Source organism: Sinohyriopsis cumingii, chromosome 9 (assembly GCF_028554795.1).
Source record: "Sinohyriopsis cumingii isolate HCF-2022 chromosome 9, ASM2855479v2, whole genome shotgun sequence".
Lineage (NCBI taxonomy): Eukaryota > Metazoa > Mollusca > Bivalvia > Unionida > Unionidae > Sinohyriopsis > Sinohyriopsis cumingii.
Genome location: NC_142969.1, coordinates 72,639,466 through 72,656,452, shown reverse-complemented (window position 1 = coordinate 72,656,452; position 16,987 = coordinate 72,639,466). Strand labels below are relative to the sequence as shown.

At 36.4% G+C, this 16,987-nt stretch overlaps 1 protein-coding gene across 2 annotated transcripts in view; it reads left to right on the top strand.

Annotated features, from left to right (window-relative positions):
• The first annotated feature begins 2,158 nt into the window (after window positions 1-2,158).
• Window positions 2,159-16,987, top strand: part of LOC149792016 (unconventional myosin-Ic-like) — a 41,317-nt gene continuing 26,488 nt past the window's right edge. For both annotated transcript variants that reach the window (XM_089970510.1, XM_089970509.1), the window contains exons 1-12: window positions 2,159-2,689; window positions 7,058-7,123; window positions 8,871-9,098; window positions 10,061-10,175; window positions 10,613-10,763; window positions 11,054-11,147; window positions 11,957-12,077; window positions 12,472-12,543; window positions 12,966-13,101; window positions 14,347-14,572; window positions 14,923-15,087; window positions 16,035-16,177. In XM_089970510.1, the coding sequence (XP_089826636.1) occupies window positions 2,588-2,689; window positions 7,058-7,123; window positions 8,871-9,098; window positions 10,061-10,175; window positions 10,613-10,763; window positions 11,054-11,147; window positions 11,957-12,077; window positions 12,472-12,543; window positions 12,966-13,101; window positions 14,347-14,572; window positions 14,923-15,087; window positions 16,035-16,177 (1,619 nt within the window). In that variant the 5' untranslated portion in view covers window positions 2,159-2,587. The remainder of the gene's footprint in view (window positions 2,690-7,057; window positions 7,124-8,870; window positions 9,099-10,060; window positions 10,176-10,612; window positions 10,764-11,053; window positions 11,148-11,956; window positions 12,078-12,471; window positions 12,544-12,965; window positions 13,102-14,346; window positions 14,573-14,922; window positions 15,088-16,034; window positions 16,178-16,987) is intronic.

Genomic DNA, 16,987 nt, shown 5'->3' with positions numbered 1-16,987 from the left:
GATTACGACAGTGTAAAGTTAACGGGGAATAAAATGAGCATATAATAATAATATTTATATGCATTTTCTAGTTGTTGATATTCCACTTGTTCATTCGTCGCCATTGTTAGCGTAATGGGTATCAGGACCTTATTGGCATGTTTACATTAATGGAAGTTGCTAAACTTCTTTTTTCTGTTTTCATCTTTTATGTCTGTAAAGGAGCTCGCCTTATGGATTAAAGAAGAGTCATCGGACAAAGGTTGATTGATTTATTGATTGGTCTCAACTCTGACTGTCTCTGCCACTGTCCTTCTGCCTATATTTTTCTGCATGTTAATGAAAATATATCGTATGCTTCTATGTGATCTATACATATGTTTGGGAGAAGAATAGATGTCAAATTCAAGATTTATCGATTGGATCTCAGTACTTTCTTAACATTTTTTCTCTTCTCCTTTCACGTATTCAAACATCCTTCCGCCAGTAAAGCTTTGTTCTGAAAAATGTTATCATTATTCTATATATTAAGTCGGAGTAACAGCTATTCAGAGCTAATGTGCTAGTCGTTGTAATATCTGACATTAAATGTATATTCTTATCTCAGATGCCGTCTATCTAACACGCTTTTTTGTTCTTGTTCTAACTGGCTAGCTAACACTCTCTATCGGACATGCGGAAACAAAAAAAGCGTGATGATTTTCAAGGGCAACAACTCCTTTGTGCTTATTATGCTGATTGTTGATCGACGAGAACATCTGGGGCAAAACATCAATAAATAAAGACTGAAATTAAAGGAAGGAAAGATAAAGAAGATACCTAGATATCTAAATATATTTTTTTTTAAATTTATGTTATGTTGGTACTCTTTTGATGTCTTATTGTCCAAGATAACAATGCAAGATAAGTTGATCTTGAATGTGCTATGTGTTCTAGCAAGATTAACATCGGTACATCTCTCTCTCTCCCTCTCTCTCTCTCTCTCTCTCTCTCTCTCTCTCTCTCTCTCTCTCTCTCACACACACACACACACACACACACACACAAAATACACACACACGCAGTATTGGTATTCCGCTGGAATATTCAAGATTGCTCACTGTTTATATTTAAAGCTATTGATATTCGATTTGTACTCTTGGTATTTGATATGTACCTTTGTGTATATATATATGTGTGTGTGTGTGTGTGTGTGTGTGTGTGTGTGTGTGTGTTTCATTTTTAACGTAGCTTTAACAATTTGTCAGTCATTTCGCTATAATGTCTGGAGTGTGGCATTTTTTAGTGATGTCTAGCACTTGGGCATCATGTCCCACCCAGTCACATTATCTTGACATCGGGCCGAGAAGTCCTAACACTAACCTCATACTGCTGAGCGCCAAGCGAGGCAGCTCTTAGTACCATTTGTATAAGTCATTGGTATGACTCGGCCGGGGTTCTAACCCGAGACCTCTTGCATACGGCATCCGGGGCCGAGTCTCTAACCACTAGGCCGCCGGAGTGGTCTGTACATTTGTTAACTGCATGGTTGTGGCACGGTTGCATTAGCAGCAGTCGTGTTCTGTTTTAAAGGTGATTCTGTTGATGTCAGTCTGGTTACACGTGTCTTATTATTGTATGTATATTGTGTAACTGTCATGAACCTAGTCTTCGTCCAGTGGCACCCGTCATGCTTCATTTCCTACGTGCTTCTTTTCATGCCATTTTATGACGAAACGGTTGCACGAATCTTCAGTTGTTGCTACAAATAGATGTATGTGAATAAATATCATGCATACAGACTGAGGCAGATCTAAATGGTCTGCATTTTCAATTAATTTTCATAAATAATCCAAGGTTTTCCTTGCAACTTTAAATGTCATTACAGTTTGACGTTAAAACGTTTTGCCATTCAGAAAACCTCTTTGAGGGTATTTCGGATCCTATGCAAAAACAGTTTCTATAAAGCACGTTTCCTTCTGGGCCCAAAATTGTTTGTTCTCTCGAAGTACACAATAGACTACGCTTAACCTGAATCACGGACGAGATATGCACATACATGTATAAAGCATTTTAACGCGCATAGCCCATTCAGTGACCGAACCCAGTAAAAACCCCGCATTTACCTTGTTAGAACTTCCTACACGAGGCTTTTAAGAAGAATCAACAAGAACGGGAGACGTATCACGGTTCTCTTTACCAAGGCAAGTCATACGAGCATACGTATGTCATGCATAGACATGTAACTGAGAAATGTACGTGTTAAGAAATATATGTTACGTTGAATGTTAATGAAGCATATCATCTAAATAACAGTGTGGCATTTAATCGATATTTTTACCAAAATATAAACCTATATAACGGATTAAGGTTACTGAGATATATTAGCTATTTAAACAACCGATATGTATATATTCCATATAAAGAACACCAGGAAGAACATGAACAGAAACTATTTTGAAATCTAAGAACGTGAGAAAGTTGCCGACAAGATAGCCTTTCTGCTACAATTGCGTGCATAACACTTTTATGCACAATAGGTTGATCATTCTTGTGTCCTTTGGAATTCGAGTTATATCTGATACGTAGGTCACGGCGCAATACCTTAATCCGAACAGGAATTAACAAAATGAAGGCAGATAATACAGACGATTTGTCCCAGCTGGAACAACTAGACAACACGATCACTTTGAAAGTTCTGAAGACAAGATACGAGAAAGATATCATATACGTAAGAAAACTCTCTCTCTCTCTCTCTCTCTCTCTCTCTCTGATACACGAAGTGTACCGTTTCAGAAGAGAATAATCTCTTGGCCAAGAGGGTGCAACTTGCAATGCTGATCAATTCAATATAGATTTTGAGGAAATCATCGATAGATAGATAGATAGATAGATAGATAGATAGATAGATAGATAGATAGATAAATAGATAGATATATAGTGACGTTATTGTATAAGGTAGCTACGTATAAATTAAGGTAGATAGGTAGGTAGGTAGGTAGGTTGGTAGGTAGGTAGGTAAATACGCAATAGACGAATTATTAGATAAATAGCAAGGGATGTTGGTACACCAGTTAATACGAGATATTAGATACATTAGTGTAACTGTCTTTGCAGTTATTTGATTTAAAAAGCACAATAACCTTCGCAGACGTAATGCCTTAGATATTTGCATGTTTTAATAAAAATGCATTATTTATTTGAAATAGTGTCCCCGAGAAATTGGATATTTTTGCAACTGAGTTTAGAATACACTATTAACGATACCACGCTATAAAACATAAAGTCACCTTATTTTACACCTCTGGCATATTGTCAAGTTAAGATAGCTGTTCCATTGGCCAATGAAGTCTACCTAGAATCATTCCTCGGTTCGCATAGTCGCATATAATGAGAGATTAATATTATATTTATTTCTGTATTCAGGTGTAGAATTGAGCAGTCACTGCACGGAATTTAGCACACACTAGAAGATTGTGCTTATATATAAATGTATACACGTGGGGAATAAACAAGTATAACATTGTCGTCTAGAACACTAATACTAATAAATTCTTTCATTTTACAAACGAGATGTCTAAAACTTGACATCCATTTTTTAAGGGGCACAAGTTCCAAATGGTCATTTTAACAGTTTTAAACTTAATTAAAAAATAAAGGTAATAAAAAGGAATGAGAATATGCGGTGGTTGTAAAATCGACAGTGCAATTTCACCCGCCACTGTGCACGTGCATGTGTATCGAGCGGGTTCATTCAAATGATCCAACAACATCGTATTAATTGTTTGAATAGCGTCCTTTGTGTATTTTGTATTCTTATTGAATACGGACTAGGCATGGTGTATTGCGTCCTTTGTGTATTTTGTATTCTTACTGAATACGGACTAGGCATGGTGTATTGCGACCTTTGTGTAGTTTGTGTTGTAAATGAATTCCTTTACAGTACGTTATGCATTGAGGGTTCTGATATGTATTTTCATTCCGTATGTGTGGTGCGAGTTTACAGTGTTTTACTCTTCCTCTTTACAAATGTACGTATACGTGAAATAAAAAGTGTTTAAAGTCATAAAGGTTATTTAATGCCATTAAAAGAAGTAATACGACTCCGCCAGTTGAAGTTATGCTTGAACAAATGTTAGAATTATAATATATCATTTTCACGATCTCGTGTCACAGGTTTTCCCGTGCGAGGAACTTATCGCAAGCGAGATTTAGGGTGTACAAGACACTACCTGACAATATTCCGACCCTCAGATCATGATGACACGTCATTGGTTGCTTTCATGTATTGTAACAGATTAAACGTTAAATGGTCATTCAATGAATTTACTCTGTCAGAATGCTATTTGTGCTTTTTCTTTTGCTTTCTTAATATATGTTTTCCTTCCTTTATCAATATGCATATTATTCCTTTGTACACCTGTCAATTAGCGCGAGTTGGCTTCCAGGGGGAAATACACATCACTCCAATTTACTGAGTACAAAATATATGTCATCATGTGACATTTGGATTTTTTAAGTAGCTTTAACAATTTTTCAGTCATATCGCTAAGTGTCTGCAATGTGGCAGTTTGTAGTGATGTCTAGCACTGGGGCACCATGCCGCAGACATGCATCATGATGTTCCACCCATTCACATTATTCTGACTCCAGGCCGACCAGTCCTAACACTAACCACTTAATGCTGAAAGCCAAAGCGAGGCATCTGTTAGTACTAGTTTTGTAAGTCTTTGGTACGAATCGGCCAGGGATTGAACCCACGACCTGCCGCATCCGAGGCGGACGTTCTAACCACTAGGCCACCTGAGCGGTCATGAGTACTAAATAACATTAGAGGCCTTCACTAGTTTATTTATAAGATATTATCAATTATAAAGACGTTAACTATTTTGTATTCCCCATGTTTACTTTAGAGAATTGTTTTTCTTTCCAAAAATTGTATTTAATTATGCCTTGCATTAAACTTATTACTTTACAACGTGTACACAATTTGACTAAAGGCTTTTACAAGTTACTAACAGACTTTACCTCAACAAGGAGACCGCTCCGATGGCCTAGTGGTCAGAGCGTCCGCCTCGGAAGCGGGAGGTCGTGGGTTCGAACCCCAGCCGAGTCATAACAAAGACTTACAAAAATGGTACTAACAGCTGCCTTGCTTGGCGTTCAGCATTAAGAGGTTAGTGTTAGGACTGGTCGGCCTGGTGTCAGGATAATGTGACTGGGTGGGACATCATGAATGATGTCTGCGGCATGATGCCTCAGTGCTAGACATCACTATAAACTGCCATACTGCAGACATCGTAGCAATTTGGCTGCAAAATTGTTAAAGCTACGTTAAAATGCCTAATCACACACACACACACACACCTCAACAAGGAAATAAAAAAATATAACTGTATAATAGACAACTTGGTCGAGTTTTTGACCTCAGGAATAGATTAAAGATAATTCTGTCTAGCTATTAGAATATATATATATATATATATATATATATATATATATATATATATATATATATATATATATATATATATATATATATATATATATATATATATATATATATATATAAGGCAGACACCATATACCTCACCTTTTATGTAGGAGATAATATAATAATCCAAGGTACCCTTGATTATCTTTAGTTGTGAGAGTCATTCATTCACAGCGTCAAGCTTGAGTACGCGTCAAGCCTGAGTACGCGTCAAACCTGAGTACGTGTCAGGCGGTAACAAGCTCAATAACATTATGTACTGCTTTGCAATTATGTACTTGACAAATAGATGCTTTTTTATGTAATAATTTTTGATATCATACTTTACGGTTTCTCCTCGTGCTTAGGTTTTATATTGACATACACTCAGTGTTAAATTAAAATACCTAAATTATATATTTGCATTACGATTGACTGCTGCAAATGATGGTGATCAACGGTATAATAGCACGTAGGAACCTATTATTTAGTCCATGCAGTAGAGCGGTTTTGATAAAGGACAAAAAAAAGAAATGAATTCAAATAATCATATCCTGATGAACCCGCCTTTGTTTTATAATTCAACCAAAGTTTATCTGTTTCATGCATTCCTTCTTTTCCTGACCTGTGCGATTATTTCTCTATATTTATCCCAAAGTTTTTCTTGTCCATCTTTTATTTCTGTTCTTGACCTGTGTTTTTACTTCTCTATATTCCTCATATAGTTTCTCATTTTGAACCATAACTTCTTTTCTTGACTTGTCTCTTTACTAATCTATTTTCATCCTAAAGTTTCTCTTTTCCAACCATTGCTTCTTTTCATGGCTTGTCTCTCTACTTCTCTATATATTAATCTCAAATGTAGCCATGATTATTTATTGTATCGTCTGTAACAGATAACAAACGTATCCCTAGGTAGCGCTGCCAATTCTCTAGAAATTCCTCTGCCATGAACTAATATGTTTGCAAGGACCATGTGGAAACATCTGGTTTATCTGGCTTCTCTTTGTTACAGTGAAGCTCAATAATGTAGTACAAACAATGGTTCCATTTATACAGTTTGAGTCATCCGATCTAGCTTGCGTCTGAACGTATCTACTCATTTTGCTGAACTTACAAAAACAAGACTGAACCCGAGAGTGTTCGCTAACAACATTTTCTAAGGATACTCACCTAGTCAAATAAATAAACTGCAATTTTAAAATGATACTTTACTCATTGTCTGTATGTATTGTAAGTAAAACTTTAAGTGGTTAATATTTTTTTTTTCCAAAAAGGATACTCGCATACCTGTCGCGCTAATGATTGGTGCAGCCTTAACATGAAGCTGCTTTTTCCCTATGTGACACAATTCTTCACATTCGTTTTTAACAGGGTCCATTAAATGGTCTGAGATACTCGAATGGAAATAATTAGTTCCTGAACCAGGACGTTGTGCTTTCAATGATCTAGATAACAGTAGTTGGGTATATTGAGATGTTTTGTATATGTTTTATATCTGTAATTATGAATACAGTCATGACCTTATTAAGTAGCATTAGGTTTATAACTTCAAAAAATTACGGTAAAACAACAAAATACAAATGGAAGAAAACATGTAATTGTACGCTATTGTTATCTTTATAGACAAACTGTGGAGATATCCTCATAGCTCTGAACCCCTGCAAGGAACTGCCGATATTTGGAGAAAATGTAAGTAAGATTACTGACTAGTCATTTATCAAAGAACTGAAAGCCAGTCTATGCTTACTGTGGTTTGTATATCTTATTTTCTACGGACAAAAATAGAAAGTAGGAAGAATGTTGCCTACTACATTTAGTAGATAGAGAAAAATACAGAATCGTCGTGTTACATATGGTGTGTTTGTATTTGCATTACTGATGCTGGTATATTAATAAAACTTTCAAAGGCGGAATGGTACCTTAGATAAAGTGACCCCTCACTATGACGCCCCTCGGAATATATAGGTGTCTCTAATATAACGTGGGTATATATGATCGTAGATTATATTCCGGTTATTGAATTTGTTTGATTATTATTACTTACTTTATCTCACCTACTTTCAGATTGTAGCTAATTATAGCATTATAATCGTTAGCATCTACTCACTTTTGAGTAGTTCGTGCATTGTTATGACTCAGTGATGTCGGAACAAAACCAATACAAGGTGGCAACCACTTTATTGACTCCCAAGAATAGTGTTGTAAAGAGTAAGCAATGTACTGCGAAGTAACCGATCCCTTTCATTGTCATGGCAACAAACGTAATATGAAATGTTTTAACTTAAACTACGGGTTACTTTAAAGTCTCCCAGACACAGTGTTATAAGAACTAGTAACGTGTTGTGGATTAATTCCGACCCCACTCCTCTCCCCACCTTGTTCAGGAGATAAACCCTTCTGGATGAATATGGAAAGTTAGACCACTGGAATTCGTCTTTAACCCATTCAGAATATAGACCCTTCTCATTGGACCATTGAAATGACTCCTCACCCTGTTCAGAAGATTGCCCCTTTTTACGTATCTTCACCCCGTCTATTTGGTACACTCTTTTCTCATTGGGTATGGAAAATTAGACCATTGGAAATAATCCACAGGACCTTTAGAAGATATACCCTTATCACTGGATACGGAATGTTGGAACATTCAAATTAATCTCACCACGTTCAGAAGATAAAATGCTGTCGTTGGTTATGGAAATTTAGACCACTGGAATTAATCCGCACCCCATTCAGAAGATTGACCCTCCTTTGGATAAGGACATTTTGGAACATTTTAACTAATCTCGTCCCGTTCAGGATATGGCCCCCCCCCCCCCCCATCTCTTAGATATGGAAAGTTAGATCACTGGAATTAATCCTATCCCCATTCAGAATATAGGCCCTTTTTATTCAAAAACGAAAATTATACTACTGGAATTAATTTGCACTAATGCAAAAGTCTATATTTCTGTTTAATCATAGTGTACATGATATCAAATAAATGTGCCCGACAATTAAACATTGGTACTATTGCAAGTGACAGGTGAGTGTACGTTTGTGTGGCTGTAACATTTTTTCGACGTGAGGTACGGACATCCTCCAACCCCAATCCGTCCACGATTGGCAATCATACCTTCAGATGACAAATGTTTCCACGAGTAATCAACGTCTTATAGAAGAACAATACTCAGAAGTAGAATATACAAGTCATTGCCAGCTTTGCAAATATTTATTTATTGCTATGTCAATTATAAATTGAATTTATTACCACAGTTTGAACACTGTGGATAGAAAAGGTTTGATCCACATGTACAATCTTACAATGACAACTGCAACTATTTGTATCTAGCTAGCTGTTCTTGTTATTGTTGTTTTATTGGACTTATCAAGTCTTCACGCAGAGTGTACTTATTCAACTCTTTTTTTTTTTATGAAGAAATTATTTTTCCTTTGACAGGAACACAAAAAATATGACTGGCACAACTTCTCAGAAATACCAGCTCCTCATGTTTTCAATATCGCTGCATGTGCATTTCGGCGCATGCGAGAAACCACGACAGATCAGGTTATCATCGTTAGTGGAGAATCCGGGGCCGGAAAAACCGAGAGCACAAAATTTATGGTGAAACATTTTGTTCACATGTGTCGAAGTGACAACAAGGAATTGCATGAAAAAATCATAAAGGTATTGGACTTTTTTTTCCATTGACATTTCTCTTCGTATACACAATGCTCCAAAACGTTTGCTCTTAAGTATCACAACTAGTTCCCGTTTAAGGTATATCTTTGTTTTTGGTAACATTAACTCTAGCTCTAGCTAACAGTTATGTTTGACCTTCGTGACAGCTTTGTGATAAAGGTCGCAAAGACATTTTCTTGCTTGGCTTGCAAATATTTATAATTTTAAAAGCACAAACTTAAATGTGATATGACAAAATATCAGACTCACTCCCAACAAAATTAAAATGGAGGATAAAAAGTCGTTATTATAACAAGCTATATATAAAACATTAACAAGACCGTGTATAACAGTCACGAATTAAAGTTTTCAGATGATGTATAACGCGTGCAATCAGTTACGGTACCTATCCATTACTATTTAAGAGTCAGATAAAAACTCAGCTGCGAAGGAATCAATAATAGCGCACTAAATATTTTGAGATGCATCGGTTGGATTGCAAAAGGTTTATTTTTTCCACTGTGCATATTACAAGCTTCAGTATTTGTACTATAGTTAACAACGCAAAAGTTATTTTTATTGTGTTATCCTGTATTTAATTTGATAACGGCGAATTAATATGTGGACTCTGAGTTCGATGCTATGTCAATATATGCAAAGGAAAGAGTGTCCTTGTTTTACAGCACGAAACTCAAAAAAGGTTGTTGCGGAACAACTGCTTTTCAAGGCTGAAAAAAATGTCACTAACTGTAACGATGCATGTGTGAATTTTATACCAGTCGAGTGCATAAATTTATATATATATATATATATATATATATATATATATATATATATATATATATATATATATATATATATATATGTACACACACACACACTAAGTTCTGTTGGAAAGGAATTAGTTGAATCAGTGTCCGAATGCTTAATACTTTAGTCTTGAAATTATTACCTCCTCACCTAAACAGGTGAATCCATTGTTGGAAGCTTTCGGGAATGCCAAGACCCATATGAATCACAATTCAAGCCGCTTTGCCAAGTACCTGGAACTCAGCTTCACTGAAACTTGGGACCTTACTGGAGGTAAGTCAGTCCTTTTCATCGACGGTAGAGACTGTCTTTGTAATGAAATAATTTTTTCAACAGGACTGCATTTAAAAAATAAAATTAAACTGGTTTCTGTTTAGGTCCTCAGATCAAACTATATTCACTACGAACATGATTTAAAGAAATTGTGTTGATACAGCTGCGTATGTGTAGCTGGATGTGTTTACTTGAAATCTCTTCAAATAATTCCTATAAATGTCATTTTGCGAAACAAATAATACTCCTCAGTTTTCCGAGCAACAAGACAGTGTAAATTTTGCAGATACTTGCCTTGCAAAACGATAGATCTGTAAACCCAGTTTAAAAATTATACTCATTTTAAGTTTGTTTTCTTTGTGTGTGCAAAATTGCAAATAATCGAAAGCTATAGAAATGATGCAATTATGATAAATATTTCCTATATTCGCATGTAGTAATTATCCGAGACTATATGCTGGAAAAGTCTAGAGTTGTCCATAGGTCCGATAATGAAGGAAACTTCCATTCATTCTACTCGCTGCTTCATGGTGCTACCAAGGAAACCCTTGAAGCTTTATCTCTTGACAAAAACATCAGTTCTTACAGGTAAGCATAAAGTGAGGACAAGGTATTCGAAGATTTCAAGTGTTTACGTTTCTATTGATTGATTGATTTGTTGATTTACTGAGTGAGTGAGTGCGTGAGTGAGTGAACCATTCATTGATTCATTCATTCATTCATTCATTCGGTACCAATGTAATACGTAGTACAGAACTCACAGCAATTACTTTTGAGATGAAAATGTTTTTAAACCCTCAGAAATAAATAGACTCTAATGTACATAAAACATTTCACCTGAAATCACATATAAAAGATTTCATACTTTGTAACCCCAGAATTATGCAGAGTGACCCTGATAGCCTGATTGCCGAAGCGAGATACAAGGAGATGTACAAGGAACAGAATAAAGTTCTACAACAGATTCAAACGGTAATTGTTGCTTGATTCATATAAATATGTTTCGAAAGCATCCAGAAGAAACAGATATTCAGAGGAGATCAGTCATTTTAATTGTTGTGCTGGACAGAGAATAATGTGCAGGTTGATTTTGAAAGAATCTTTAGAAAATTGAGTTCTTGCATATTAGGCTTTAACACACTTGTTTAAGTTGTAGCTTAAGGTTTTTATAAATAACTAATGATTATTACGCATTAATCACGATCGCATCATAGCATCAGTACAAAGGTTATAAGGTCAGAATATGACCAAAAAAAGTTTGGAAATATGGTATACCTATATGCAATATTTTATATTAAGGCCACGTTTTCCAACGTTTTCTTCGAACAATGCAAACACCTAGACGTACTTATTCTCTCTCTCTCTCTCTCTCTCTCTCTCTCTCTCGCACACGCACGCGCACATACAAGAGCATCTTTTTCAGCGACCCAAGTGGCACCTAATGGAAATGGGCCTAGAAAACTCTGGTCATGTCATAGTTCACTATATGAAGTGTTCTTTTTCAACATATTTATTCAAGAAAAAAATCTAAGCAGATAAACAAATTCTCTTATGTGGCCATATCTCGGTCTTGAATCCGAAATTAGGGAAAACAGGACATAATAATGACTGCAGATCGATATATAAAAGTCATCTTTACTGAAGACAAACATTTAACTTGTTTTAACCTTTTGGAGACATCCCATGTATTTATTAGTTCACCCCATTCCTCCTTATGCAACGCCTTAATTGAACATTACTCTAAGGACAGAGTTCTTAAATATTTTTTTTTTATAATTTAGGACCCAAAATTAGTCGAGTCCCTGCTGGCTGCAGTGATCCATCTAACTGAAGTCCGGTTCGTCGAATTGCCTAAAGTGGCTGGAGCGGCCGACGTAATGGATTTGGCACCGGTAGTTTACGGTGGGTTTTAGGAAAACGAATGTGATGTTCCTGATGTTTATTTAGTCATTTAGAGACATTTCAGTTTCTTGTAATATTCAGAAAAGAATACTATTTTTCTGATGGCCTGATTGTTTTAGACGAATGTTGAATATATTCGTTACCTAATACTCAAGAGCAGAGAATCATACTAAACAGAAACTATTATTTCACAAGTTTTTGTGATTCCAATGTATGAAAAATGAGTTTCAAGTGCTTCAATTTGATCTTTGGTAGATTATTTCAAAATAATGAACGGACTTAGCTCGTCAGTCTATTTCGAAATGATCAAATGATTTTTGTCGACTTCCGTCTCATGCGATGTGATAATGTATATACATTTGTAATCGATGTATGCATTGTGTTTTGATTTCAGCATCGGAGTTACTTAGCCTCAAAGCTGAAGATTTAGTCGAGGCGCTTGTTTCTACCAAAATTAAGATACGAGGTAAGGAACAAACGCTAAAACTACCTGCAGAAATGTATGTTTTTTTCTCTGGATTTGGATACTTTCTTACAATTGGAATCCATTGATCGTGGTAACCAATTACTTAATCCCGAAGAAGAAGAAGAAGAAGAAGATCATGATGATGATAATGGTGATTGTTTTTGCTGCTGAATTTATGTAGGTATGCACTTTTGTATTTAGATAGTCATGATATGTATGTATGTATGTATGTATGTATGTATGTATGTATGTATGTATGTATGTATGTATGTATGTATATGTATGCATGTATGCATTGTCCTAATGAGAGTTCAATTTGACTCTACTGAAATGTTATATATACAAAATGAGGCGTGATACCTTTTCTAGTATGAAGACTATGATTACCACATGACTACATTTCTCAATTTTATGATTTCAAGAGGACGAGATCCGGCGTAACAAGGGCTTGCAGCAGGCAGCCGAAGGTCGGGACGCTCTAGCCAAAATGTTGTATGAGAGAACTTTCCAGTGGTTGGTTCGTCAGATCAATGCAGACCTCCATCCCAACAGAAGAGGGTATGCTATCACTGTATTATCTTGATCGATTATGGGGAGGAGGGAAAAACATAGAAAAGAGTCAGAAACATGTTTTGTATCTCAGTCGAATTAAATATATCCACACTTGAGCTCAGTCAATGACAACAAAATCTCAAATATCTAAAGGGCTTGCAACTTACATCTAAAATTAAGTATAAATAGTACCTGCTTAATGTATGATCTAGATCGATGGCTGAAGTTTTAAAGTATGGATTTACCCGGTAAAGGGATGGGTTGGGGGGCAAGAATTAATTACGGGGAATTCGTCAACTACAAGCCATGTTGAAAAGCAATACCACAAACATCCCAGGTCCGAAACTCTGATCAAAAAATTAAACCTATTTAGACTTTCCAGAATCACTGGAAAAAGACTAGGCCATATGTTGATTATTATAGAAAGAAGTGGCTTATATTTTGTAAAACATTTACAACATATCACGAGTCTGCAAAATGTTCAAATGCCGATTTAAAGGCATGTTCAATTGTTAAACTGATCCGCTTATATCACATGAAACAAGTTCAGAGCGTACAGCTTGCACCATAATGGTTGTTGCTAGATTATAAAGCATGCCCTCTCCATCATCAACACTACGATTGTTTATGCATTGACAAAATATGTGCACGTCAGAAGAAAAGGCTTGAATGTCTTTTCAATACTGTATATGTAATTATAGTTGGAAAAACTTTCTCTGATTTTGAGATAGCTCATAATACTCAGCGATCGAGATTTAGGACAAAATTACATCAGCAGTCACGGATACACCTCTTTTGACAACATTATATTGTTTCCTAAAGGCACTGTTACAAAATAATCGGCTTCCTATTTGATGTCAGATTGAACTGTTCAAGCAGCCCTTGGTAAATGCGAACCTGGACTATGTTCTTGGAGTAAATTTTCAGGCCCTAACACATCATGACCATTTTCTACCCCGTTCATGTTGTCTTTGGAACGCATTTGCTTATAAGGTATTTACATGGAAACATGGAATTTATTTCATGTAAATATTTATACAAGGCAGATGATAATGATGATGATGTTGATGATGATAATAATAATAATAATAATAATAATAATAGCGATAATAATAATAATAATAATAATAATAATAATAATAATAATAATAATTAATAATAATAATAATAATGGCGTCGCCTAAGGCGATTATGACAACAATTATAACTACTGAAGATGATAATGATGATAATAATGTTATTTTATCGAAGGTTTGGAAATGTCTTGACCACTAGCATACTGGACATCGCTGGTTTCGAAAAACTTCCAGTTAACAGCTTAGAGCAGCTGTGTATTAACATCGTCAATGAAAGGCTCCAGAACTTCATGAACGAGCGGATTTTCCGGTTCGAGCTTCAGGCATACACAGAAGAAGGCATAGACGTAGGAAATGTGGCATTTGAAAACAATAACGTGATCATTTCCTTTCTGACAAAGGTCTGTGTGATGGTGTGTGTATCTGGTATTGAGAGAGATATCATTAGTTCAGTACATTAATATTTCAAGCCGTCTTTTATTAGATGACCGGTTACGTCTTTAATAGATGACCAGTTACGTCTTTAATAAATGACCAGTTACGTCTTTAATAGATGACCAGTTATGTCTTTAATAGATGACCAGCTACGTCTTATTTCGGCGAAAGTAGTAGCCAACAATAACGTCATTTTTTTTTAAAAATGGGGTTGAATTTTTACGAAAGAATTGTTAAATTTCTCATCAGTCATCTCTGTATCGTCTTTGCTAAATACATATCGGAGCCATTCAATGTTCTCATGTTCCAACTATAGCCAAGCAGCGGCGTTCTGGCCGTTCTTGATGAACAGTCCACTCTGCAGCAAGGGTCTGATATTGCTTTTGTGCGCCATCTAACGGGTATATACAAGGATTCGGGTATCTATATCCCTCCACTGGCAGATCGTCCGGAGTTCACCGTACAACACTTTGCCGGAAAGGTGAGATTTTCTTAGTCTGTACAAGAAAATATTTATACGAATGAAATTTGGTCCAGCCTGTTTAAAGCAACCATCTTTGGATAGCGAGTAAAGTGGTCTTTAAAGACAGCAAATTGCTACTCAGAGGTTCACTGCTTCAGTAGTTTATGCAACAGTGAGCAATATTTTATTTAAGACATGCGATATGTTATTACATTGATCTCTTGGATATATCTCAATTTTTTATCTTAAAATATTTGTAAGCATTTTGATTTGTATGCACATGTTCTTTCAAAAACAACATCATGCATATAAGTGTGTAATTGTGTGTGTGTGTGTGTGTGTGTGTGTGTGTGTGTGTGTGTGTGTTTCAGTATTTCGGAAGTGACGTTGAAGTCAGCGTTTTAATTTTATTTTTTAAAATGGCAATTTATAAGGAACACAATTTCCGTTTGTATGTAAACAATGTATGTAACAAATAAACCTTGCTATGTGAGTGTGTGTGTGTGTGTGTGTGTGTGTGTGTGTGTGTGTGTGTAATATGGATTTTTAGCGTAGCTTTAACAATATTATATTCATATCACTATGATGTCTACAGTGTGGCAGTTAATAATGATGTCTAGCACTGGGTCATCATGTCGCAAACATGTAGTATCATATCCCACCCAGTTACATTAACCTCACACCAGGTCAACCATTCCTAATACAAACCTCTTAATGCTGAGCGGCAAGAGAGGCAGCTAACTGTACCATTTTTATAAGTCTTTGGTATGACTCGCCCGGGGACCGAACCCGCGCCCTCCCGCATCCGAGGCTTACATTGTAACCACTTAGGCCACCAGACGGGTCATAAGTAAACCTTGCTGAATAATTACCTTCATTATTATCGTACGGGCACCTGTTTGCAATATAAGCTAGTATCATGAATATGCATATGTAGTAATTGTGTCAAAAATCTGTATTTCAAGGTGTCGTACAATGCTGCTGGCTTTATGGAAAAGAACCGGGATTTTCTGAACCCTGAGTTAAAGGACTGTATGAAATCTAGTCAGGATAACTTCATTAGCGACCTGTTCACTGTAAAGCGTGGGCCAACGGGGACTATATCAGCGTAAGTGTAAGCCATTCAGCCGCGGATCCAGGACTTTTAGAAACGACATTAACAAATTCGACAGATCCAATTGCATGCATGCATGCATACATGCATACATACATACATACATGCATACATACATACATACCGCAGACGGTCGCGGGACATGATGCTTCATGTCTGCGGCATGATGCCCCAGTGCTAGACATCACCATAAACTGTCACATTATGCTTATTCCGGAGTCGGCCCATAACGAAGTCGGTAAATATCATACTAAAGGTGGGCGGGGGGGGGGCGGATGGAGTGGACTGTTATTTTTTCCCGGGCGCCAGAGGTCTTTAGGCGCCAAAACCACGGGCGCTAGAGGTCTTGGAGGGCAAAATCCCTTTGGGTCTTCATGGTCACTTCGAGCAATATTGTACCCTTAGTACGCCGCTGATGTCGGTCCACTCTAGATTCGGGGCATACCAATTTAATTTTGATGTTAATTATGGTCTGTCCATAGGTGTATAACGCCTCAAGACGACATATACTCAGCTATGACCTGATACGGATGTTTGAATTGCTAATCAAAATATACCTCCGTTCCTGGAACAGTGTTTAAATTTGTCACTGTTACTAGGTGAATTCATTTCGAACCGTGTTTCTTCTTCCGTGACTCGAGTCCCAGGTTTCGCTGTTTAATAAACCATGCAGAGTGTTTTATTTAAGTCATGGTTTAAACTTGCTGTGAAATTAATCTGAGCAATAACTTTATAGTCATTTAATTTAATCACAGGAGGCAGAATAGACTGTAAGAGCCACCCATGCGGCTTCCAGACATAGAC